The following is a 26694-nucleotide window of genomic DNA, read 5'->3' on the forward strand; positions in this document are numbered from 1 at the left end:
GGTGACTTGGATGTGGGGATAGAAGGTACTATAGCCGAATTTGCAGATAGCACTAAAATAGATGGGAAAAGTAAACTACAATGAAGAAATAAGAAACTTACAAATAGATATGAATAGGTAAGATGAATGGGCAGATGAAGTTTGACATGGTGAAGTGTGAGGTTATTAATTTTGCTCGAAGGATTAGAAATGCAACTTGTTACCCTAATAGAGAGGAACTTTAGAGAGCATCACTGCAGAAGGATCTGGGTGACATGGTGCATGAATTGCAGAAAACTAAAATGCAGGTAAAACAGATAATGAGGAAGGCAAATGGAATTTTGACGTTTATTACATTTATAGATTGTAAAAGTAGGGACATGTTACTGCAAGGCATTTCATGAACTGTACAAGGCATTAGTGAGACCACACTCAAAGTATTGTGTGCAGTTTTGGTCCCCTTACTTGGGGAGGGATGCAGTTGCATTTGATGAAGTTCAGAGCAGTTGCATTAGATTTATTCCAGAGATGGGGGATTTGAGAGAGAGGGACAGAGACAGAGTTGAAGTTAAGTTTCTGACCCTTTAGCACCTGAGAAGCAAATGAAGAACCAAACCATTTTGAGTCCATGCCTTTTATTAAAAATTAGTATAATTCCTGTCTCCACGTATCTGATCACATCCCTTTAAACACACATACGATACAACGTTAACACCATATTCACTACAAATGAAGAGCAAAGAGACAAGGAAAGGGAAAGTGACTCATTAGTTTATTTGTATTCAGTGAGTTCGATCTCATTCCTCTTCACATTCAATACGTTCAGTTAAGATTTTAAAATGTGATGCTACCAGAATATCCAGGAATTGATGATTATCAGCTCTAATCATTATTTCTTCCTGTAGACAGTCACAATGCCATCGGCATACTCTTCTGCCAGCCCAGTCGGAAGCATGTCCCTCTGCCACTTCTCCACATAGCGTTCAACAACCTTCTCCCATAGCCCCTTGTTCACCAGTTCTTGGATTGAAGTGAGCAGGTTACGTCTGTGTTCACTCTCCTCAGCTCTCAGTGTGAAGCAGATAAAACCATCTGCAAGAGAGATGAACATGCCAGAGAGCTACATGTGTAACAAGCATTGGTAAGTTAAAAATCACATAACACCAGGTTGTATCCAACAGGTTTATTTGGTAGCACTAACTTTCAAAGTGCTGCACCTCCAGCTTTTTAACTTTGTGATTTTTAACTTTGTCCACCCCAGTCCCACACCGGCGCCTCCAAGTCTTGGTAAGACAAGCAATTCTCCTCAAGAATGCAGTTATACTGCACGATCAGCTCACAGTGTAGCAGGCTCAGGATATGAGAACAGCTGGTAGCACCTGACCTTTGTTTATAGTTCACAAACAATGTTTTTATTCTCTCATGGGACCTGGGCATCACTGGCTGGGCCCAGCATTTATTGCCCGTCCCAAGTTGCTCTTGGGAAGGTGGTGGGGAGCTTCTTTCTTGAACCGCTGCAGTCCGCCAGCTGTGGGTTGACCCACAATGCCACTGGAGAGAGAGTTCCAGAATTTTGACCCAGCAACAATGAAGGAACGGTGATACATTTTGGGGTCAGGCTAGTGAGTGGCTTGGAGGGGGACTTGCGCGTACTGGTGTTCCCATGTAACTGCTGCTCTTGGCTATCTAAATGGAAGTGATCATGGGCTTTGAATGTCCTGTGTAAGGTTCTTTGGTGAATTTCCGCAATGCTTCTTGGGGATAGTACAGACTGTGCACCCAGATAAGCATTGGCAATCTCGTATTATCCCTCATTGGCAACGTAATGGCTACTTTTTGCTCCTGGCACAAAGTTTGCATGGTAGGTACTCCCTCACTTTCTCCTAGATACCCCTTAGCACATGCAATCCCATTCTCTCACCCTAGTCATTATTTAGTTGCCAGGCTGCATGGTTAACCTATCCTTAGCTCCATCCTGCTCTAAGTCACTGCTTCTCAATCCCAATTCCCACTTCTTGTTGTCCATTGGGGAACATCACATATAGGAAAGCAAGCAGACAGTTCCAAAGATCAGCTTTAATTGAGGCTGAAGTTCCCTCCACAACATGAACCAAATGCTGGTAATTTGACCAATAACTCTGTCACATTCTGGATGGTCTGCTGTACCCTGCTCTCATCGACTGGAACCAGGTGTCAGTCAGCTCGTGTCGGTTTGGAGCACCCAATGCAGCTGAGTCTGTCCTGGACAAAGAGAGTTTCCTCTAGATCAGTCCCCTCCCACTTTCTCCTTCTCCTCCTCTGCCTCCTCTCCCTCCTGTTTGGAAGACTGCTCCCATACTGTCACTTGCTCGGCATCTTTCATATTGCTTTGTTGCCTGCTCCAGGGCACAGCACACTCAGACAATGTGACAAACTCTGTCTGGATGATACCGGACAGACACCCAGACCAGTCCAAGCAGCGGAGCCACATCTTCAGCAGCCCTATTGTCTGCTCCACTATGGCCCTGTTTGAAGCATAGGCAGCATTGTATCTGCATCATTTGGGGGTTACACAGCAGTTGCTGAAAATGTGTTGCTGGAAAAGCGCAGCAGGTCAGGCAGCATCCAAGGAACAGGAGAATCAACGTTTTGGGCATAAGCCCTTCTTCAGGAACCCTTCTTCAGGTTACACAGCAGTGGCAACATCCACAGTTAAAAATCACTCAACACCAGGTTATAGTCCAACAGGTTTATTTGGAAGTACTAGCTTTCAGAGCACTGCTCTTCATTAGGTAAATTGTAGGGCAGGATCATAAGATGCGGAATTTATATTATCCTGCCCCATAGTCACCTGATGAAGGAGCAGCGCTCTGAAAGCTAGTACTTCCAAATAAACCTATTGGACTATAACCTGGTGTTGTGTGATTTTTAACTTCACCACCCAAGACCAACACTGGCACCTCCACATCATAACATCCATAGTGACAGTAGGTGGTCCGTGTCATCCAGTAACTTGCCTGGCAAGGCCCTTGGACCCTCAAAAGTACCAGATACACAAGATGGAGGAATGGTGATATCTGCCAGTGTAGTGGGCACACACCTTCAGGAAGTGATAATGGTGATCATAGATCACTTCAACATGAATGGAACAGAAGCCCTTCTTGCTGATGAACTCCACAGCATTATGTTACCATCCTCTCAGTGCCATGTGTGTGAAGTCGATGGCACCCAGTACCTGGGGGAAGCCAGTTATGTTTCTGAACCCTATTGCCAGGCTGCAGCACTAATTCCATCTTGATAGATTGAAATGAACTGATATGATCTTGTACAGATGTTATCAGTAACTGTCCTGATGTATTTGTTGGTGCATTACTGAGAGATCCTATGCAGCTCACTATCGCTTCCTAGAGGGAGCCAGTCACACAGACATTCAAAGCAGCTATCCCCTTCACAGTCACCAGGAGAGTATGGCCTATCCTTTCTGCAGGTCCCTCTCCAGCATCTGGCACAGTTCCATCACTGTGTCATCGGATGCACAGAACCTGCGTGACACTGCAACTCACTCATTCCCAGAAATAGAGTCAGGGACGAACAACACTGGGCCTCTTGCAGATCCCAAGCACCTGGGGATGCTACAGCAGCAACCTCTCCCTGATGTGCATGCTCAGTGAGGCCTGCTGGTGTTGCTGGGCTTGCTGTCAGCTCTGGCCCTCCTGGGTCTGCCTTCACCTCCTAAGGAAGGCAAGCACAGCATCTCCCAGTGGCTGGGTGCAGGATTCTTGATGGAAATGACTGAGATTGGTAATGTAATTCGTAATTGCTAATTAGTAATTGCTAATTATTAAACAGGTTCTTAGCTCTGAGAAGAGTCAGTGGTGGCATACCCTGCAGATGAGGCTGAGCACACTCTTCCACACAGTGAGACATGCGTGTGCTCTGATAACAAGGAACACGCCTCTATTATTCATTCAACATCTGCTTCAATGTGAAACAGTGACCATGCAATATGGCAGAATTTAACATTCTGGTTGAGAGGGAGAAACTTGGCTCAGAAGCAATTGCAATAAATTTATTTCTGGGTAATGACAAATGAATGTGGGCAGAGCCAACTGAAGTAGGTTGGGAAGGGTTTAGCAACAAAAATGGTTGAGGGACAATGGAAGACATTTTAAGAAAATAATTCATGGCTTACATCAAAGGCAGGAAAAATTGAGTAAACCAACCATGGTTAACCAGGGGAGTAAAGAATAACATCAAATTTAAAGAAATACATATGCTGTGGCAAACATTAGCCAGAGGATTGGGGAATTTTGAATTAACAACAAAAGGGAACCATAAAACAATAAAGAGAGGGAGGATAAACTTTGAGTGTGAATAGTATAGCTGCCATTGTCTAGAGCTGCTCTATCCATAGAGAGAAAGAGAGAGAGAGAGACAGAGACAATTGGTTGTTTTTCAACCTGAGGGCCAGTGTATTTTGGGTGAGGGGAGTTTGAGAAGGAAAATTCTTCTTCAGGATAGGTATTGAGCCGAAGCTGTTGGCATCACTCACCAGCCATCCAGCCAACTGAGCTAATCAACCTCCACTTTGACAGTAAACCTGCTAGTAAATCAAGATTGAATGAAAAATGTCTTTAAATGTATAAAAAGGAAAAGAACTGAATGATAAACCTCTTAGAGAATGAGACAGAGGAAATAACAAAGGGGAACCGGGAAATGGCAGAGGAGTTGAATAAATACTTCATAACAGTCTTCACAATAGAAGACAGTATTAACATTCTAAAGTTATTAAATATTCAAAGGGCAAAAAGGAGAGGAAGTAAATAAAACAACTATCACTAGAGAAAAACTTTTCAGAAACTAATGGGGCTAAAGACTGAAAAATTCCCAAGACTAATGGGATGTATCCCAGGATATTAAGGGAAGTAGCTAGGAAGACCATGGATACATTGGTAGTAACCTTTCAGGAAAACCTAGATTCTGGAGAGAAAACCAAGAAGATTGAAAAGCTACCAATTGTGGCACTTTTAGTATCTGAAAAGGGAAGTAGACAAAAAACAAGTAACTGCCAGCCATTTAACTTAATGCCTGTCATTGGGAAAATATTGGCATCTGCTATAAAGCATCTATGGAATAGCAATGCGTAATGTGATCAAGCCAAGTCTGCATTGCTTCACAAAGTGGAGAGCGTGCCTGACAAATTTACTAAAACCCTTTGAGAAGGTAATTGCAGTGATTGTAATGAGGTCAGCCAGCTGGATCTCATAGAATATGAGTTCCCTGATTGGGGTTGACAGATAAAAAGAGGAATGTCAAAGGTTCTGGAACCTTGACAGCTGACTCTGAATAAGGTAAGAACTCTCCACATGTAAATAAAGGTGAACTTGGTGACGGGATATTGGCCTTCAGTGGCAAGCGGAGTAAAGCAGATCTCTTAAAAAAAACTTGCATCTGTTGCCTTGGAGTCAAGGTAAGCATTTCTTACATCATGCCTTTATTTCGAAAGCTTGACTTGTTCGATTTTGCTGTCAAAGACTAGGCTCAGTATGTGGAAAGAATGCACTCTTTTTTCTGGGCAAACGACACTGTGGCAAATGAAAAGCAATGAGAAATTCTCCTGATAGCACGTGGAGCCACTGCTCTTTCAGTTATTAGGAGCCTAACTTTCCCTGAACCACCATATATTAAAACCTTTCAAGAATTGACAGGTGTAGTTAAGAAATATTATTTTTACTCAGCAATTCAAGAACCAGGGCAATCCATTTCTGTACTTTTGACCAGGTTAAGAAGACAGGCAGAAGCATGTGACTTCAGTTTAACCCTCAATGAGATGCTAAGAGATTGCTTGGTATGTGGGATTAATATGTAACTATGCAAAAATGCTGATTAGCTGAAGCCCAACTGGACTTCAAACAGGTGCTACAATTGTCTTTATCATTGGCAAGTGGAGCATGTAAGTTGCAGGGTATTCCGCTAGAAGTGGACACTTCGCCAGGCTGGCTGAGGGGGACACCACTTGAGTGAAGACAATTGCATGGCCTCACTCAGGAATATCTTGATCAGAGTGACTCTAGATTTCCCCACAGCAGAACCCCAAAACAAAGCAAGCTTCGGCCAAACAATTAAAATTTTCTTCAGCGTCAGGGCCAGCAAGCCATTGTAGTTGCTGTTGGCATGCGGACTTGAGGCAGCTGAACAGTCCCACTAGACCTAAATTGAGTAATATAACTCACAGCGGGGTAGCCAGGAAAGTGTACACCCTGGAAAGACCACCTACAAATGGTTTGGAGCAGTTACATTGCTTAGCTGCATCCACATCTGAATCAATTAAAGTAAACATCTGGTTAAATGGCCATCCAGTTCTAATGGAGGTTGATGCTGGTACTGCTATTTCAGTGATCATGGAACCAGCCTTAAACAAAATTTGCTCTGGACTACAGCCCTTAAGTTTGCGCAAGACTTCAGCTAGGCTGAGAACCTATACCCTGGAACCTTTACAGAATAAGGACACAATTTTGGTTCCGGTCTCTTATGAAAAGAAGCTGGTTCAATGACCACTGATTGGAGTAAAAGGCTCGGGCCCAAGCTTGATGGGGTGAAAGTGATTGCGAGAGATTCATCTAGATTGGCTCAACATTTTTCATTTGGAAAATGACTGCCTGACAGCCTAACTAAATACCTGGACAATTTTCAGCAAGGACTAAGGGCTATTAGAGGAGCCAAGGCCATCTTGTTTATTGACCAGGAAGCAATTCCACAATTCTGCAAGGCCTACCTCGTGCCATTGGCCTTATGGGAAAAAGTAGAAGCAGAAATCAGAAGGGTGGTCAATGAAGGAATCATCAAACCAGTCCAGTTTGGGGAATTGGCAACACCAGTCATACCGATTGTGAGGCCCAATGGGTTGGTTCATTTTTATGAGCCTTTTAAACAAATGGTAAACCACTTTTCAGAGCTGGATAAATGCCCAGTCTCTCATATAGAGGATTTATATACAAAACTGGTGGGATGAAGGGGTGGGGGAGGTGCTGTACTGCACGAAGCTGGATATGAGCCACGCTTACTTGCAATTGCGTTTACACGAGGATTCCCAGAAGTATGCTACACTTAATACCCATAAGGGTTTGTATCAGTATACAAGACTGTTGCTTGGAGTATCACCAGCTTGTTCAATTTTTCAGGGACAGTGGAGACCAGTTTGCAGGTCGTCATCTACCTCAGGTCACCATTTACCAGGGAAATCTAATTAGGAACAGTTAGTGATTTTGGACATGGTCCTAAGGTGTTTTTCCAAAATGGGCATGTATCTTTGAAGGGAACAATGTGTGTTTCAGTCAGCCCAAATGACTCACTTGCACTACAGAGTTGACAAGACCAGGTTATACTCTTTGCAAGATAAAGTGAGGGCGATCAAAGGTGTCCAGGCTCCCACATCTATTCAGGAGCTTAGGTTATTTCATGGCCTGGTAAATTGTTATAGGAAGTTCATACATAATCTTTCTCCATCGTAGTACCTTTGCATCAACCCCTGGAAAAGGGTTAGCCTTGCAAATGGTTGTATAGTCAAGCCCTCGCTTTCAGTGAAGGAAAGAAACATGTACCTTCCTCTAAGGTGTTGGCACGCTATGTACCCATAAAAGATCTGGTACTGACGTGCGATGTCTCCCCATACGGCATCGGGGTGGTACGAACTCATATGTGGGCCAATGGAGAGGAACTACCGATAGTGTATGCATGCAGAACTTTGGCTAATGCAGAGTGCAAATAAGCCCAGATAGAGAAGAAAAAATTGCCAGTCACAGCTGGAGTCATGAAGTTCTTTACGGACAAAAATTTGTGATAATTACAAACTATGAACTGATCAAAGCTGCGGGCCAAATTCAGCAGTGGGCTCTAAGTTTAAGTGCTTATAATTACAAATTGGAACACTGTTTGGAAGGCCAAGTAATGAATGCAGATGCATCGAACTACCTTCTGCTAGCAGATATACCACCAGCAGTCTTCCCAATAGAAGAGTTTGTAATGGCATTACATTTTCTGTTCACGCTCCCAGTCACAGCTGACAATGTTAGACTTTGGACGCAGAAAGATAGAGTCCTTTCAAAACTGAAACAGCTGATGGTGATGGGGGAATCCAAAGGGCTATCACAACCAGAATTGAAACCTTTTTGGATCCGGCGAGACCAGCTCATGGCATATTATTATGGGAACCAAGAATGATAGTCCCGAGCAAAGGTTGCTGCCAAATATTGGCTGAAGAGGGCCATCCAGGGGTCTCCAAAATGACAATGTTGGTGAGATGTTATGTCTAGTGGCCAGGCTTGGACACAGATATTGCCACGTTGGTGGGGCAGTGCGCAGAATGCCAACAAGGACAAAAATTACCACAAGCAGCACCCTCCCATATCCATGGGAATAGCTGGGTAAACTTGAACTCTGAGACTCTGGGCTCCAGTTCTAAGGAAGGGTTATTCAACTCAAAACATTCAGTCTCCTTTCTCTCCACAGATGCTGCCAGATCTGCTGAGCTTTTCCAGCAATTTGTGTTTCTGTTTCTGATTTACAACATCCACAGTTCTTTCAGCTTTAAACCTTTGTTTCATTGCCACTGTGCAGATCCTTTCATGGGCTCAATGATCTTAGCCATTGTAGATGCCCACTCAAAGTGGTTGGACATGCATAGAGTCCATTTGTCAAACATGGGGATGACAATAGAAAAACTGCCTGCACTTTTTGCATTACACAGAGTTCTGGATGTGTTGGTCACAGATAACAGTCCATTGTTTACCAGCAAGGATTTTGGGTATTTCCTAAAGTCAAATGGGATTTGACATATAAGAACAGTTCCATACCATCTATCATCCAATGGCCTGGTAGAAAGATCGGTGCAAATTTTAAAGGCTGGATTGAAGAAATAGCCTACAGCCTTGCTAAATACCAAAGTGTCATAGTTCTTGTTTCATCACGGGACCACCCCATATGCAACTACAGGGATAATGCCAGCAGAGTCGCTTACAGCTAGAATCTCCATGCCACATTAAATCTGATCCTTCCAGACCCGGGAGGGGGATGGTGGAGGGGGAGGTGGGGGTGAAACAGTATCAGGAACACCAGTGCGGGACAGAAGACTCCCCCGTGTGAGTGAGACAGTTTGATACAGGGGAAGATGTTTGGTGTAAGAATCATGGAAATAGCATTGCGTGGGGAAGAAACATGGTCGACATGAGGTCAGGACCAGTGATGTATAACGTACTGTAGGTGAGGTGGTCCGGAACAAACACATAGACCATTTCAAAGTCACAAATTTGCAAATGGTGTGGGAACAAAACGTGCCCTGTCGCTTGGAAAAGTCAGAAAGGCTGCTGGAACCTGTGGGTCCACCCACTCAGTCAAGCATTGTTGAGTCCTCTGAATTGGAGATGGACATGAAGAATATAGCCACCATGATGCCTTTGCCATCAGAAGAAGTGAATTTCTAACAAGGTGTTCCGGGTACAAGAGGCAAGCTCCCTTGCATTTAATGTGACCTCTATCAGATGCCAAGCTGGAGGAACCGTTCCCATTGCCAAAATGCCCCATGAGGCTGTCTAAGAAAAAGGCTGGAAATCGGAGTCTAGATTAGAACGGTGCTTGAAAAGCACAGCAGGGCAGGCAGTATCCGAGGAGCAGGAAAATCAACGCTTTGGGCAAAAGCCCTTCATCAGACCTGCTGTGCTTTTCTAGCACCATTCTAATCTAGACTCTGTCTAAGAAAAAGGACCAGCCTATGTCCATGGACTTGGAGAGAGAGGGATCTAGTGATTGTAATGAGGTCAGCCAGCTGGACCTCATAGAATATGAGTTCCCTGATTGGGGCTTTTAATCTTTTTGCTCATGTCATTGCAGTTCTCTGACAATATGCGATTCTACTGACTGCTGCTGCCGGCCCGACAGGACTAACTGCTGCCCATTCCCTCAACTGATTGTGACCAGCCCAAGAAAATGACTGACTGTGATCAAGCCCCTGGACTGTGTGTGGACTGTCCCTGTGACTCATGTTACAAGATCACCCTGTAACTAACAGCAATCCCATCCCTATCCTGCTGCCCCCTTGACTGGACTGGGGACTAGCTGACACAATACTTTCCAACACAGAGCCATAGAGATGTACAGCATGGAAACACACCCTTCAGTCCAAGTAGTCCATGCTAACTAGATATCCCAACCTAATCTATTCCCATTTGCCAGCAATTGGCCCATACCCCTCTAAACACTTCCTATTCATATACCCATCCAGATGCCTTGTAAATGTTGTCATTATACCAGCCTCCACCACTTCCCCTGGCGGCTCAGTCCATACACGCACCACCCTCTGCATGAAAACGTTGCATCTTAGTTCCCTTTTAAATCTTTCGCCTCTCACCCTAAACTTATGCCCTCTGGTTTTTGGATTCCCCCACCCCACCTTATCCATGTCCCTCATAAATTTATAAACCTCTATAAGGTTTATAAAACCTTATAAAACCTCAGCCTCCGATGCTCCAGGGAAAACAGCCCCAGCCTATTCAATCTCTCCCTGTAGCTCAAACCCTCTAACCCGGCAACATCCTTGTAAATCTTTTCTGAAACCTTTCAAGTTTCACAACATCCTTCCTATAGCAGGGAGGCCAGAATTGCATGCAGTATTCTGAAAGTGGCCTAACCAATGTCCTGTACATGGCCAAAGCTAGGCAGGGATGCTGTGAACAGGTAGGTAGGTGCTGAGTGAGTGAGTGTGAACAGAGCAATCAAGCAGCCCTGAGATGTAGTCCAGTGCAATCTTAGAGCTAGATGTCCCTGTGTGCCAGGTCCTGGCAGCAGCTTGTTTTGTGCTAGTTGCTCTCTTAAGTGTCCAGCAAGTGGATCAGAGAGGAGCCTTAAGGATGCTGAGGGGTTGGCAATTTTCTTTCAGATGCCAATGTCCATGAATGAGGGTGGGTGCATGGTTAGTGCCCTTGGGCTTTATCCTGAGATGTTATTGTCTGGTGACCAACATGGAGACTCTTTGAGACCAGTGGCAGGTTGTCAGGTATCTGATAGGATTCCAATCCTGATTTGCTCATGATGAATGGAATGATAGGAGACTACATTTCAATGATGCAAAATATGGAGTAAATATGGTGGTTAACAAGTCATTAACCCATTTAATAGTAAACTGGCCAACTGCCTTGTGAGAATCTCTCCTTAACACCCATGACTCAGTTAAAAGAAGCAGTGAGTTCTTCCTGATTTTGAAAAATGCATCACTGCATCATTCTGCCACCATGTTTCTCACCATAGTCCATATTGCTCAGACCCCTATAAGGATCTGTCCCCTCTTCCTTTTTAAGGAGTTACTATTGAGAATTATACCTGCCTCCGAATTTTTCACATTGTAGCAGCCATCTTGTTTAGGTGGTACTTCCTGTGGGGTCCCACAAATCTGGACCGATTGGTCGAATAGTGATGGACCTTTCTGCTCACCTGATTTGGTGACCCTCAGCATTTCTGGAAGGATTTCCCAGGGCAGATGTTGTTGAGCCAGTCCACCGACAATCATCACTAAATCATAGGAATCTACAATAATTCAATCAACAAAGAGTCTGATTAGACTCTGCACAGGCAAATCAAACAAACTGAGATGAAGCCTTAAAGAAAAATGAGTGGAGTTCCCTTTAAACCCAATCAGTCAGATTGAAGATCCCTTTCCTTCACCAGTGGAGAAACTCGCTAAAGATCATTGAAATGTTTGGACACAAGCTCCTCAAAGGAGCCAAACCTCGGAATGGTGATTGACAGAACAATGGACCCTTTTCCCTGGGTTCAATGAGCGCCACTTAAGGGAGATGCAGATGCTTACCTGGTTGTGCAGGCAGTGGGTTATCTGCAGTTACCATGTGATGTGTCAGTCTCTGATACAGATCTTTCGATTCAGCTATTTTCAACATTTGTTTGCTGCCTTCAATCCCATGGAAATGTTTAAATCCCAGCTTCTGCAACTGAAGAAAACAAACTTTTTTCACATTAGCTGTTATCCAGCAAGCTGCTAAAATAGTCTACAGGAATTGCCTCTTGAGGATTTTAACAAGATTCATGTTAAAATGCCATACAATTTGAGGCTCTCTGGGTGTGTTTAGGAGCAGGATTTTAATCAACTGTAATGAACTAAAAGCAGATTTGTAAGAAAAAAAGAAGCTTTTAACTCTCTTGCACATCATATGTTTGATTCTCATTCTCTTTCTCTCTCAGTTAAAAAGCGCCGCTCTGAAAGCTAGTGCTTCCAATTAAACCTGTTGGACTATAACATGATGTTGTGTGATTTTTAACTTTGTACACCCCAGTTCAACACCAGCATCTCCAAATTTTTCTCTCTCTCTGTCACCATTCTCATGTGCAGTCCAAGAATAAGTCTCACTAATTAAAAGAAACTAGAAACTGTTTTCCACACAGCCAGTTTCAGAAGTGCCTGCAAGATGTTAATTGTATAAGTTAAGGAAAAGGATAACCATGGAGAGGGTATTCATTGTTCGAGCACAAATAAAGAAGCACTTCTAAAATCCCCGAATAGGTGGATTGTTGGAGAGGTCAGAGAGGTAGGTTCAGTGGTGGGGATTGGGGAGGAGCCTGTTGGGAAATTACAGGATATTAGATTGGCTCAGGGGCAGTGGGCATGGCGGTCTGAGGCGTAGGCTTGGGGGTGGGGTTAGTTTGCTTATGGTGGGGTGGTCAGGTCAGGTGGATGGTTTGGGAAGTAGTGGCATTCGGGGAAGGGTTATTCAGGGGATTATTAGGTGTTATAGAGATTGGAGGTTTTGTTGGGTTGAGCAAGGATAATCAGGGTGTGCTAGTGAGTTGAGTCTGGGGAAGGGGGAGTCCGTGGGGAAATCAGTTATATACTAAACCAGGAAGTTGGACACGATTTCTATCATTTTCTGACTAACATTTTCTGGGGAGCTATTTAAGGAACAATTTGGAATCCTCCAAAAAGTCTAAGATTCTAAGTCAGTTTTGGGAATGTTTTCACGGTTTCCAGATGCAGGTTAATTTCCTACTGGCAGTTTTAACTTCACACACAACTTATGAATGGTCGGTGTGTCTTTGGGGAAATGTTTGTTTCTAATTATCTAGAGAATAAAAGATCTGAGCTGTTGTTATCTCTGTGGTATTCACTTACAGTTTCAGCCACTAGCCCTGTTCCACAAGGCACGTCCAGGACCAGAGCACTGTCCCGATCTCCGAGATAGACAGCGTCCAGAGTCTCCACACTGAACCTGGGAGCCTGGTAATCCATCACAATCATGTGCTAAGGGCAGAAAGAAATTTCAGTTATATACCCTACCTACTGAAGATGGTCTGTCCTGTTCATATCTTGGAGCACAGCGTGAGTGGCACTGGCTCTGACGCATTCATTAGACTGGGGGATGTTTATCAACTGGAAGCATCGATTGTGATACTGCAGGTGAACAGTCTCACAGCTCACTCACTGAATCGACAGGTGAAGAATAGCCTGTTGGGTGACCCAACCCTAATCCAAATATGAACTTCTTGCATTGTGTTGATAACATCAATACCAGCTCCATCTGAGCTCCTTCTTTCACATATTGGTTCAAATTCTCTTTCCCGTCTTTATGTTATCTGATCACATGATTAACCAGCCTCATTACTCTGCCTGAAACTGATTACTTCTCTATTCACATAAACACACTTGTTGTAAGAGGCAAAATGAGCTCAAAGAGCAGAACAGAGATCATCTTAAACAGGAATTTTACTGGCTTGTAAGTGATTTCCAATGGCCTGGTCTTGGGCCTCCTGATTCATTAATATATATTAATAATCCTATCAGATTAGAGTGACTGTTAGGGGCAATGAGGAATTTACAAGAGCTAGGGGGTGCAGTTGCAGGGAGGGAGACAAACTGGAGATTCAGTCAGGTAGATGGGTTACCTCCAGGAAAGGTAGGAGGGGTAGGTACGTAGTGCAGGAGTCTCCTGCGGCTATCCCCATTTCAAACAAGTATGCTGTTTTGGAAAATGTAGGGGGTGATGGACTCTCAGGGGAATGTAGCATGAACAGCCAAGTTTCTGGTATCGAGACTGGCTCTATTGTGATGAGGGGCATGCCGAATTTCAAGCGATCGATTGTGTCAGGGGAGTCTCTAGTCTGAGGCACAGACAGACGTTTCTGTGGCCAGCAGTGAGAAATCAGAATGGTGTGTTGCTTCCCTGGTGCCAGGATCAATGATATCTCAGAGAGGGTGCAGAATGTTCTCAAGGGGGAGAGAGACCAGCAGGAGGTCATTGTACACATTGGAACGAACGACATAGGAAGGGAAAAGGACGAGATTCTGAAGGGAGAATATAGAGAGTTAGGCAGGAATTTAAAAAGGAGATCCCCGAGAGTAGTCATATCTAGATTATTCCTGGTACTGCGAACTAGTGAAGGTAGGAATAGGAGGATAGAGCAGATGAATGTGTGGCTGAGGAACTGGTGTATGGGAGAAAGGTTCACATTTTTCGATCATTGGAGTCTTTTATGGGGTAGAAATGGCGTGTACAAGAAGGACAGAGTGCACCTGAATACTGGCAGGAAGATTTGCTAGAGCTGCTCCAGTTCTACAATCCCTGATATGAGTCGAATGACCCTCTGCTGCACTCCTTGTACATTAAGTTTATTCTTTCTTAAATAGAGAGATCAATAATGTGTGCAATACTCTTGGTGTAGTCTAACAAAAGGGCCTATTTACCTGCAGGACAATGTTTCTACTTCTGACCTCAAATAATCTAACATATTATTTGCCTTCAGAATTGTTTGCTGCACCTGCCTATCTACTTTCCTTCCCTAGTGTAAAAGGACATCCAGATCCCTTTGTACAGCCACACTTCACACTATATCACCAGTAAAATAATTCTTCTTTTTGTTTTTCACACTGAAGTTCATAACTCTAAATTTGGCCAAATTGTCCTACATTTGTCATGTGTTTGACCTATGACAATACTGTGATTTTTAAGAGGAATATTGTGTCGTAGACTTTTTTCTGAAGAAGGTTTTAAGTCAGAGGTATAGACTTGCCTATTGAAAGCTCATAAACATTTTGTGAGACCTTGTCTTCTTCATAAGTCGGAATAATAGAAGCTGCCAGAGAACCAGGATTTTTAGTGTTAGTTTTTCAGTAGCAGCTGCCAGGGTTATGAATGTGGAAGCTGTTTTTCCTCTCTCTTGGTTACAGCTTAAAGTTGTAGGTTCTCTTCCTGCTGCTAGTGTTACATGAGAGACAATCTGTTTTACTGAACTTGCCTTTGTTAAGGTTGTGTTTATGGGATTTTACTCTTTTGGAACAGTTACTGTTTAGTAGTTAAATAATCTATTATTCTGTAAGTTTTCCAATAGAGTTAGGTTATTCCAATTTGTTCTTTCTTTTGTTATACTTTAACAATAGCATAAGAATAAAGTATATTTTTACTTATTCATTTATGGGATTTGGGCATCGGTGGCTGGCCCAGTATTTATTGCTTGTCCCTAGTTGCCCTTCAGAAAGTGGCAGTGAGCTGCTTCTTGAACTATTACAGTCTGCCTGCTGAGGGTTGATCCACAATGCCCTTAGGGAGGGAATTCCAGGATTTTGACCACAGGACAGTGAAGGAACAGCAATATATTTCCAAGTCAGAATGGTGAGAGGCTTGGAGAGGAAATTGAAGGTGGTGATGTTCCCATGTATCTGCTGCACTTGTCCTTCTAGATGGAAGTGGACATGGGTTTGGAAGGTGCTGTCTGAGCATCTTTGGTGAATTTCTCCTGTGCGTCTTTCAGATAGTATATACTGTTATGACTGAGCATTGCCGGTGGAGGGAGTGGGTGCTTGTGCATGTGGTGCCAATCAAGTGCTTTCTCCCGGATGATATCAAGCTTCTTGAGGGTTGGTGGGTCTGCACTCGACCAGGCAACTGGGAAGTATTCCATCACACTCCTAACCTATGCCTTTTGAGGAGTCAGGAGATGAGTCACCCGCCGCAGTTGTCCTACCTCCTCATCTGTTCTTGTAGCCACTGTGTTTATGTGGTGAGTCCAAATGAGTTTCTGGTCAATGATAACCCCCAGGATGTTGATAGTGGGGAATTCAGTGATGGTAGCACCATTGAATGTCAAAGGGTGGTGGTTAGATTGTCTCTTATTGGAGATGGTCATAGCCTGGCATTTGTGTGGTGTGAATGTTATTTGCCAATTGTCAACGCAAGCCTGGATATTATCCAGATCTTTTGCATTTGAACATGGACTGCTTCAGTATCTGAGGAGTCGTAAATGGTGCTGAACATTATGCTGTCATCAGTGAATGTCCCCAGTTCTGACCTTATGATGGAGAGCAAGTCATTGATGCAGCAGCTGAAGATGGGCACTACACTGAGGAACTCCTAGTAACATTGAGAGTTTGCTGTTGATATTCATTAATTCCAGTTTTGCTCGGGCTCCTTGATGCCACACTTAATCGAATGCAGCCTTGATATCAAGGGCTGTCACATTCACCTCATCTTTGCTTCAGGTCAAGTAGTTCGACCAATCAAATTGCATTTGGAACACAACACGTTACACTTACATTTAAAATAAGAAAATGTTAGGGTCGAGACTATCTTCTAAATATATTTCAAGGGGATGTGGTCTGGTCCATAACAAGGGGATGTGGTCTGGTCCATAACAAGGGGATGTGGTCTGGTCCATAACAAGGAGATGTGGTCTGGTCCATAATAATTTGCACACTCAACTTCTCTAAATCACCTCATTGCATTCTCCTTCTAGTTTTGTGTCATCAGCAAACTTGGAAATGTTGCATTTGGTTCCCACATTCAGGTCATTTATTTATATTATGAATAGCTGGGGTCTGAGCACTAATCCTGGTTGTACACCACTACCAACATTGACTGGAAACCAAAAGTTGACTAGTCATGTAAATACTGTAGCTACTAAAGTAGTTCAGAGCTTAGAAATATTGTAGCTCACCTGCTGTCTCCCCAGAACCTACAAAGCACAAGTCAAGAATGTGATGGAATACTTCCCTGGATGGTGCAGCTCCATCAATATTCAAGAAGCTCGATACCATGTGGGACAAAACAGCCAACTTGTATGGCACTCCATCTAATAACTTCAATATTTACTCCCTTTACCAGCCATACACTGCGACAACAGTATGTACCATCTACAAGATGCACTGTAGAAATTCACTAAAGTTCCTGAGACAATACCTTCGAAGTCCATAGCCTTTAGCATCTAGAAGAACAAAAGCAGTAGATACATTTATAAGCTCCCCCTCCAAACCACTTACCATCTTGGCTTGGAAATATACTACTTTTCCTTCACTGATACTGGGTCAGAATCCTGGAACTCCCTCCCTCAAGGCGTTATGGGAATGTAATGGTACAGGATGGCAGCTCACCACCACCTTCTCAATTATAATACAGGATGAGCAAACAGTGATGCCCACATCCTATGAATGAAGAAAACATAAATAAATCTTTGGAAGAATTCTCATTGTGTTGTATAGCAACAAATGCAATGACAAAGCTGCTTTACGTCCATAAACCTGCAAAGTCCAAGTCAAATTGTAAAATGCTACAGATTTTTAAGAAATTTTTTGTCAACCCTCATTCCCAATGCTGCACATATCTGGGATTATCGACCTTTGGGAGGTCATTAATTCTGTTCATAGTGAGTCAAGAAGAAGCTGCATCCAGGGGCTTCTGATATAAACAAAGGAGGTAGGAGTATACTTAAGAGGGAAATCAGGAGACCAAAAAAGGGACATGAGATAGCTTTGGCAAATAGGGTTAAGGAGAATCCAAAGGCATTTTATAAATACATTAAGGACAAAAGGGTAAATAAGGAGAGAATAGGGCCCCTCAAGGATCACCAAGGTGGCCTATGTGTGGAGCAGCAGGAGATGGGGAGATACTAAATGAGTATTTTGCATCAGTGTTTACTGTGGAGGACAACCTGGAAGATGTAGAATGTATGGAAATAGATGGTGACATCTTGAAAATTTCCAATATTACAGAGGAGGAGGTGCTGGATGTCTTAAAATACATAGAGGTGGATAAATAACCAGGACCTGATCAGGTGTACTCTGAAACTCTATAGGAAGCTAGAGAAGTCATTGCTGGGCCTCTTACTGAGATATTTGTATCATTGGTAGTCACAGGTGAGGTGCTGGAAGACTGGAGGTTGGCTAACGTGGGGCCATTGTTTAAGAAAGATGGTAAGGAAAAGCCATGGAACTATAGACCGGTGAGCCTGACCTCGGTGGTGGACAAGTTGTTGGAGGGAATCCTGAGGGACAGGATGTACATGTATTTGGAAAGGCAAGGACTGATTAGGGATGGTCAACATGGCTTTGTGTGTGGGAAATCATGTCTCACAAACTTGATTGAGTTTTTTGAAGAAGTAACAAAGAGGATTGATGAGGGGAGAACGGTTGACGTGATCTATATGGACTTCAGTAAGGCATTCGACAAGGCTCCTCATGTAGACTAGTTAACAAGATTATATCTCATGGAATACAGGGAGAACTAGCCATTTGGATACAGAACTGGCTCAACGGTAGAAAGCAGAGGGTAGTGGTAGTGGGTCGCTTTTTAGACTGGAGACCTGTGACCGGAGGTGTGCCTCTAGGATCAGTGCTGGGTCCATTGTATTTCGTCGTTTATATAAATGATTTGGATGTGAACATAGGAGTTATTAGATTAGATTACTTACAGTGTGGAAACAGGCCCTTCGGCCCAACAAGTCCACACCGACCCGCCAAAGCGCACCCCACCCATACCCCTACATTTACCCCTTATTACCTAACACTAAGGGCAATTTAGCATGGCCAATTCACCTAACCTGCACATCTTTGGACTGTGGGAGGAAACCGGAGCACCCGGAGGAAACCCACGCAGACACGGGGAGAACGTGCAAACTCCACACAGTCAGTCGCCTGAGTCGGGAATTGAACCCGGGTCTCTGGCGCTGTGAGGCAGCAGTGCTAACCACTGTGCCACCGTGCCGCCCACAATAGTTAGTTAGTATGTTTGCAGATGATGCCAAAATTGGAGGTGTAGTGGACAGCAAAGAAGGTTACCTCAGAGTACAATGGGATCTTGATCAGATGGATTAGAGTGGTGCTGGAAAAGCACAACAGTTCAGGCAGCACCCGAGGAGCAGGAAAATTGACGTTTCGGGCAAAAGCCCTTCATCAGGAATAGAGACAGAGTGCCTGCAGGGTGGAGAGATAAATGAGAAGGGGGTGGGAGTGGGGAGAAAGTAGCATTGAGTACAATAGGTGAATGGGGGTGGGGATGGAGGTGATAGGTCAGAGAGGAGGGTGGGGAAGGTAGCAGAGTACAATAGGTGAATGGGGGTGGGGATGAAGGTGATAGGTCAGAGAGGAGGGTGGAGTGGATAGGTCGAAAGGAAGATAGGCAGGTAGGACAGGTCATGAGGGCAGTGCTGAGCTGGAAGTTTGGAGCTGGGGTGAGGTGGTGGAACATCACCAGCCTTCCTTCCACTATTACCAACCTTCCTTCATTTCCTAAACACCTTGTGAATATTTTAAATTAACCAGTTCAGACAAGTTTTGACTCACCAAAGGAATTGAACATGTACCTTCTGGTCTAGAGGTAGGGATGTTATAGGAATCCTCAAGACACATCAGGATTGTTCCTGATGAAGAGCTTATGCTTGAAACTTTGACTCTCCTGCTCCTTGGATGCTATCTGACCTGCTGTGTTTTTCCAGCATCACATTTTTTGACTAGAAACTATATTTCCAGATTCTGTCTGAAAGCAGTTCACCTGAGAAAACAGCAATTGAACACTCAGGGAAAATGCTGGAAAATCTCAGCAATTCTGGCAGCAACTGACAAAGGGTCAGTTAGACTCGAAACGTCAGCTCTTTTCTCACCTTACAGATGCTGCCAGACTTGCTGAGATTTTCCAGCATTTTCTCTTTTTTGGTTTCAGATTCCAGCATCCGCAGTAATTAGCTTTTATTTAATTGATCACTCAGTCTCCCTTGAGCAAAGTCTCTTCTCACCACAACATCATAACTGCCACATGATAAACTGAGCCTGTAACACCCTAACTTCAGCTGCTGTACTCCATGCATTTCGTATCTATGCAGTGTGACCCTGATTTAGAATTTCTCCCTTATTCTGAGTCCAGCTATTAACTTATTAACTTATTATTCTGTATTCTAATGCTAGTTGACTCACAGTAATTTGTGACTCACAGAATCCTGTGTATTATCGAGCACTGTTGGTGTAAGAAATGCCCAAGCTTCAAAAGATCAATATAACATAAAAACTGGGACTAAACTACATCAGGAGACAAAAACTAAAGGTCAGTTTTAAGGAACTTCTTTAAGGAAGAGAAGAAGTTGGGACCAGAGAGGGAATTCCAGGGTTTAGAGTGTAGGCAGCTGGTGCTACGGCCACTAATGGTGGAGCAATTAAAATCAGAGATGTTTAAAAATTCAGAATTAGAAGGTAGTGGAGATGGAGTAGGTTACAGAGATAGGGGGGATTAGCTCAGAGAGATTTGAAAGTAAGGATGAGGATGTTAAATTCAAAACATTGAATGTAGGTCAGGTAGTACAGGGGTGGTAGCTGAATATGATTTGGACTGACTGTATCTGACACTATAAAGTCTTCGGGTTTGTTCAAAATCTTGGTAATTGTATTGAAGAGTTGAGTCTGATCTCTAGCATCTGCAGTCCTCACTTTCACCTAGTTGTATTGAAGACTTATGCCATGAAATAAGATGTGCCCCAAGCCAATCTGTTCCATTACTACTGCCAGATTGGCATACTAGATGACAGCAAAGAAATTTGTCTAAGGATGTCTGTCCAAAGAAAGTGATGCCAATCAAAACTGACCAAACACCATGTTATCAGTATACTCATGACCTATAGTAAAGTGATGGAAGGTATTACCTACAGTGCTATCAAGTAGCTCTTAATCATCATAACCTGCTCACTGGCACTTGGGTTGGATTTGGCCAAGACTATTCAGTTCCAACTCAAATCACTCATCAGTTAACATCTGCTATTTCTCCAAAAAGGTAAAAGAAAGCAGAGCTGCATTCCAAGAGTCAGGCGAGAATGATTCAAGATAACATTTGACTGACTGTGGCATTGAAGAGCTTGAGGAAAACTGGAGTCATAGATTCATAGAGAGGTACAGCATGGAAGCAGATGCTATGATCCAACTCATACATGCCAATCAGGTATCCTAAACTAATCTAGTCCCATTTACCTACATTTGGCTTATATCTCTCTAAACCCTTCCTATTTATATACCCATCTAGATGCCTTTTAAAATGTTGCAGTTGTATCAGCCTCCACCACTTCCTCAGGCAGCTCGTTCCATACATGCACCACCCTCTGCATGAAAAAGCTGCCCTTTTGTCCCCTTTATATCTTTTCCCTCTCAGTTTAATCCTATGTCCTCTAGTTTTGGACTCACTGACTCTGGGGAAAAGACCTTGGCTATTCACCCTATCCATGCCCCTCATGATTTTATAAACCTCAATAAAGTAACCCCTTAATCAGTTATTTAGTTATGTAGAGCTTTTGCTTGCTACTGGAACTGAAAGCTTGAGTTCTCTGCTGCTAGAATGAAGTCCTACACAGACAGGCTTCCTCTTAAAAATCAAAAAGGGCAGATTGTTACTTTTGATGTTTCTTTCTACTGGACTAGAGAGAGACAGCACATGAGAATAAAACTGTATTACTGAATTGCCTTCGCCAAGGATGTGTATATGGATGCTGCCGATATTGGAACAGTTGATGATTAGCAGTTAAATCACATATTCACTTATTAAAGTAAACCATAGAGTACAGTTATGCCAATTCTTCATTTTGTTGTGTTTTATCTGTGTTTCAAGAGTAGAGTGTGTAAACCAATCAAATCATATCTGGAACACAGCGCCTTACATTTGCCATTTAAAAAATATAAGAGTTAGGCTATCTCCATAATATACTTTGGTGGTGGTGGTTGGGGGGGGGCGGGGTTGTCTGGCATGGTCTATAACAAAGGGAAGTTGATTTCACACAAGTGGCAGACAATAGCCATCTCCAATAAGAAGCAATTTAACTCTCTGCTTCACAGTAGTTTGCAGTGCTAAATCTTGCACTACCAACATCCTGCTCAATGTATGTTCCTATATTTTTCATGAATATACAGAATGTATTTCACTAACTGTATCAATATTGAGGTGCTGTGCAGCACCATTGGGAGCAAAATTATAGAATATATGGTTTTTAATATTTATTTTTAAAAGCTACAATATACATGGAATAAAGATGACTAAAGCAAGGGTTAATTATTGGTATAGTATATTTAAGATGTTAATTTGAATATAAAATCAGCTAACAAGAAAATTAACAGTGCAGCATTTTCAGTTGCCTTTTAGAATTGTGTATCTTTTATTTCAATTGTGACATACCTAAAAATGATACATTTTCTTGACTTAGAAAGTAATATTTTATTAGGGTTGATGCAAATAATGAAATCAGTTTTATGCTTTCCTTATGCTTGAAATTAATAACACTTAGCAACATGAGAAATCTTCACAGCTTATCTCCTGCTCACTGCTTCCTCCCTCCAGGTCACCACCCCTCCCCTTAGCCTCCTGAACCCTCCCACTTGCTACATCCATCCTGAACTTTTATCTCACCAAGTGAGAGGGTGGATGAGCCAAGGGGAAGTGACAACCAGATGAGTTCAGGAGGGAAACAGAGAGGCAGGACAAGCAGTAAGCAGGAGGGGTCCCTACAAAGACGTGAGAGAGGTGGCAACCAGGAAGGGAAGTAGTAAGCAAGTCTGGTGGTGAACCATTAGCAGTGATAGCAATGGCAAAGTATGCAATACCTGGAAAACGGGTCAATGGCACTACAAACACACAGCTCAAAGGGAACTTAGATCCTGAATGCTACCACTAACAAGAAACTGAACTGGACTAACCATATAAATACTCTAGCTACTACAGTTTGTCAGAGACTAGGAACATTGCAGTGATTGACTCACTTCCTGACTCCTAAAAGCATGCCCACCATCAACAAAGCACAAGTCCTGAGTGTGATAGAATACTCTCCACTTGCCTGGATGAGTGCAGCTCCAACAACACTCAAGAAGGCTGATGACATTGATCAACAAGCGGGTTATGATATTGAATGTGATATTGTTTCCATCACTGAGACAGGGCTGAGGGAAGGATAGGACTGATAGCTCAACATTCCAGGATACCAACGTTTCAGATGTGATGGGGATGAGGGAGAGAGAGAGAGATAGAGAGAGAGAGACGGCAGTAAGCGTTGGGGGAGCATTATATTATTGGTAAAGGAAACCATTATAAGGAATGAGTGAGGGCATCCAAAAAAGGTCTTCAAATGAGGCCATCATGGTAGAGATTAGAAATAAAAATGAGGTGACTACCTTGTTGGGATTATACTACGGGTCTCTCAAAAATCAGAGGCAGGTAGAGGAGTGGATATGTAGGCAAATCACAGAAAGGTGTGAGAGAAACAGCCAGTCAAGTGGTTGAACTTTCAGTAGGAGAGCACTTTGGGGATAGTGACCACAATGTTGTAAGCTTCCAAAGAGATAAGGATAGTGCAGAGGTAAGTGTCTAAGTCAGGGGAAGGTTGATTTCATATCATTTGACAGGGTCTGGCAAAGATAGACTGGGAGCAGCTACTTGCAGATAAGTCTACGTTTGGAAAGTGGGAGTCTTTTAAAAGTAGTATAATGAGAATTCAGGGACAGTGAGCTCCCCTAAGAGTGAAGGGCAAAGTCTGGGGAATCATTGATATCAAGGGATATAGAGGGTTTGATAAAAATAAAACGCATATGTCAGATACAGTGCATTCAAAACAGGGGAAACTTTTCGAAAATATAAAGTGTAGGAGGTTACTTAGAAAGGAAATTAAGACGGAAAAGAAGGGTCCCAAAATATCTTTGGTAGATGGCATCAAGGAGCAGGCTCAAAGGGCTGAATAGCCTACTCTTCCTCCTAATATCCATGATTCTAGTCACCCTAAGGTTAGATGCCCTCCAGAGCTGTTCACAGTGCTGTCAGTGTGGTCTAATTCCTTTGTACGAATGAAGGACAACTCCTACCTCCTGGTATTCTATTTCTCAAAATGCAAATGGCTAGCATTCCATTAGACTTGGAAATTTTTTTCACAACTGTTTCTGAAATTTTAATGAGCTATTCAGATCATTCGGGAGGCTGAGGGGGTAATTGAGAGGAGTGACAGGGAGGTAGTCACACCTCAGGTACAAGAAAAAGGCAGATGGGCTACAGTCAGGGAACGGAAAGGGGACTGGCAGACAGTGCAGGGATTTCCTGGCCTCAATAACAAGTAAACTATTTTGGATACCATTGAGGGGGATTGACTTATTCGGAATAGTCAGCATGGCTTTGTGCAAAGGAGGTCTTGTCTCACAAATATGATTCCGTTTTTACAGTAAGTGATGAAGATGATTGATGAGGGTAGGGTATTGGATGTTGTTGACACATACTTTACTATGTCATTTGACAAGACCCCTCATCGTAGGCTAGTCAGAAGATTAAGTCACATATGACCCAGTGTGAGTTGGTAAGTTGGATACAAAATTGGCTTGGTCATAGAAGATAGAGGGTTATTGTGGACAGGTGTTTTTTTTTACTGGAGGCCTGTGATCAGTGGTGTTCCAAAGGGATCAATGCTGGGACATCTACTGTTTGTAATATATATATAAATGATTTGGACAAAAATATAGATGGTCTGATTAGTATGTTTGTGAACAAGTAAAAAAGTGGCAGAGTAGTGGATAGTGAGGGTGGTTATCAATGGAGACATCAGGGTATAGATCAATTGGAAAGTTGGGCAGATAAATAACAGATAAGTTTAATCCAAAAATAAAAAGGTGATGTGTTTTGGGAGGTCAAAAGCAAGAGGAAAGTAGCCAATGACAGGACCCTTAGAAACATTGATATACAAAGGAATCTTGGGGTCCAAGCCCACAGCTCCTTGAAAGTGGCTACGCAGCAAATAACGTGGTAAAAAAGGTGTACTGAAGGCTTGCCTTCATCAGTTGGGGCACTGAGTGTAAATGTTGGCAAGTCATGTTGCAGCTATATTCGTCTTTAGTCAGGCCACATTTGAAATCTTGTTTGCAGTTCTGGTTTCCACACTATAGGAGGCTTATAGAGGCTATGGAGAGGGTCCAAAAGAGGTTTACCAGGATATTGCCTGGATTGGAGTATATTAGCTGTAAGGAGAGATTGAACAAGCTTGAATTGTTTTTGGTAAAGCTTAGTTAAAATCTTCATCAGAGGCTGAGGGGTGTGGTGATTATAATGAGGTCAGCCAGGTGGACCTCATGGGGGCTGTTAACTTGTTCCAATCAGCGACCCCTGGATGACAGATATAAACAGGTTGCATCATTTCTCCCTCCAACTCTATTTTGATTTAGTCCCGACCCTCCCCCTCACTGTTTTGATCACACAGCACTGCCCTTTGATGTGAAGGGCAGTGTTTGTCACTGGCCACCCAGGTGTTTTCCTATCTTCCTGGTGGTGGAAATTGAATAAAGATTCGTGCACTTTGTGTCTTCCACTGTGTCTCCCACCTGCACACACACAACATGGGTGCTGGGGAAAAAATAAGCACTACCGCACTTAGGTGGTAGTGTGGGGGTTAAAATTAAAAAAATAAAAAAGAAAAAAAAGAAAAAAATATAAACAGGTTGCATCATTTCTCCCTCCAACTCTATTTTGATTTAGTCCCGACCCTCCCCCTCACTGTTTTGATCACACAGTACTGCCCTTTGATGTGAAGGGCAGTGTTTGTCACTGGCCACCCAGGTGTTTTCCTATCTTCCTGGTGGTGGAATTTGAATAAAGATTGGTGCACTTTGTGTCTTTCACTGTGTCTCACACCTGCACACACACACCATGGGTGCTGGGGATAAAATAAGCACTACCGCACTTAGGTGGTAGTGTGGGGGTTAAATTATTTTAAAAAAAGGGAAAAAAAAATATATAAACAGGGGTTTACGAAAAAAAAAAAACAGGTTGCATCATTTCTCCCTCCAACTCTATTTTGATTTAGTCCCTACCCTCCCCCTCACTATTTTGATCACACAGCACTGCCCTTTGATGTGAAGGGCAGTGTTTGTCACTGGCCACTCGGGTGATTTCCTATCTTCCTGGTGGTGGAATTTGAATAAAGATTTGTGCACTTTGTGTCTTTCACTGTGTCTCACACCTGCACACACACACCATGGGTGCTGGGGATAAAATAAGCACTACTGCACTTAGGTGGTAGTGTGGGGGTTAAATTATTAAAAAAAAGAAGAAAAAAAAAGAAAAATTAACAGGAGATTAAGGGCAGTGTTTGAAAAAAGAAAAAAAAACAGGTTGCATCATTTCTCCCTCCAACTCTATTTTGACTTAGTCCCGACCCTCCCCCTCACTGTTTTGATCACACAGCACTGCCCTTTGATGTGAAGGGCAGTGTTTGTCACTGGCCACCCGGGTGTTTTCTTGTCTTCCTGGTGGTGGAAATTGAATAAAGATTGGTGCACTTTGTGTCTTTCACTGTGTCTCACACCTGCACACACACACCATGGGTGCTGGGGATAAAATAAGCACTACCGCACTTAGGTGGTAGTGTGGGGGTTAATTTAAAAAAAGAGAGATACAAAGAAAAAAAAATAAACAGAGCATT

The 26694-nt window shown here is 43.1% G+C and overlaps 1 protein-coding gene across 1 annotated transcript in view; it reads right to left on the reverse strand.

The window, feature by feature from the left end:
• Nucleotides 1–735: 735 nt before the first annotated feature.
• LOC122563319 (methyltransferase-like protein 27) overlaps nt 736–26694 on the reverse strand; it is a 29444-nt gene continuing 3485 nt past the window's right edge. Inside the window, exons 3-6 of the mRNA XM_043717042.2 lie at nt 13130–13258; nt 11816–11954; nt 11440–11532; nt 736–1071 (exon numbers count right to left, since the gene is read on the reverse strand). Of these exons, the coding sequence (XP_043572977.1) occupies nt 869–1071; nt 11440–11532; nt 11816–11954; nt 13130–13258 (564 nt within the window). The 3' untranslated portion in view covers nt 736–868. The remainder of the gene's footprint in view (nt 1072–11439; nt 11533–11815; nt 11955–13129; nt 13259–26694) is intronic.

The sequence above is a fragment of the Chiloscyllium plagiosum genome, unplaced genomic scaffold, assembly GCF_037043375.1.
Source record: "Chiloscyllium plagiosum isolate Xiang-an unplaced genomic scaffold, Cpla_swu_hap1 HiC_scaffold_26, whole genome shotgun sequence".
Lineage (NCBI taxonomy): Eukaryota > Metazoa > Chordata > Chondrichthyes > Orectolobiformes > Hemiscylliidae > Chiloscyllium > Chiloscyllium plagiosum.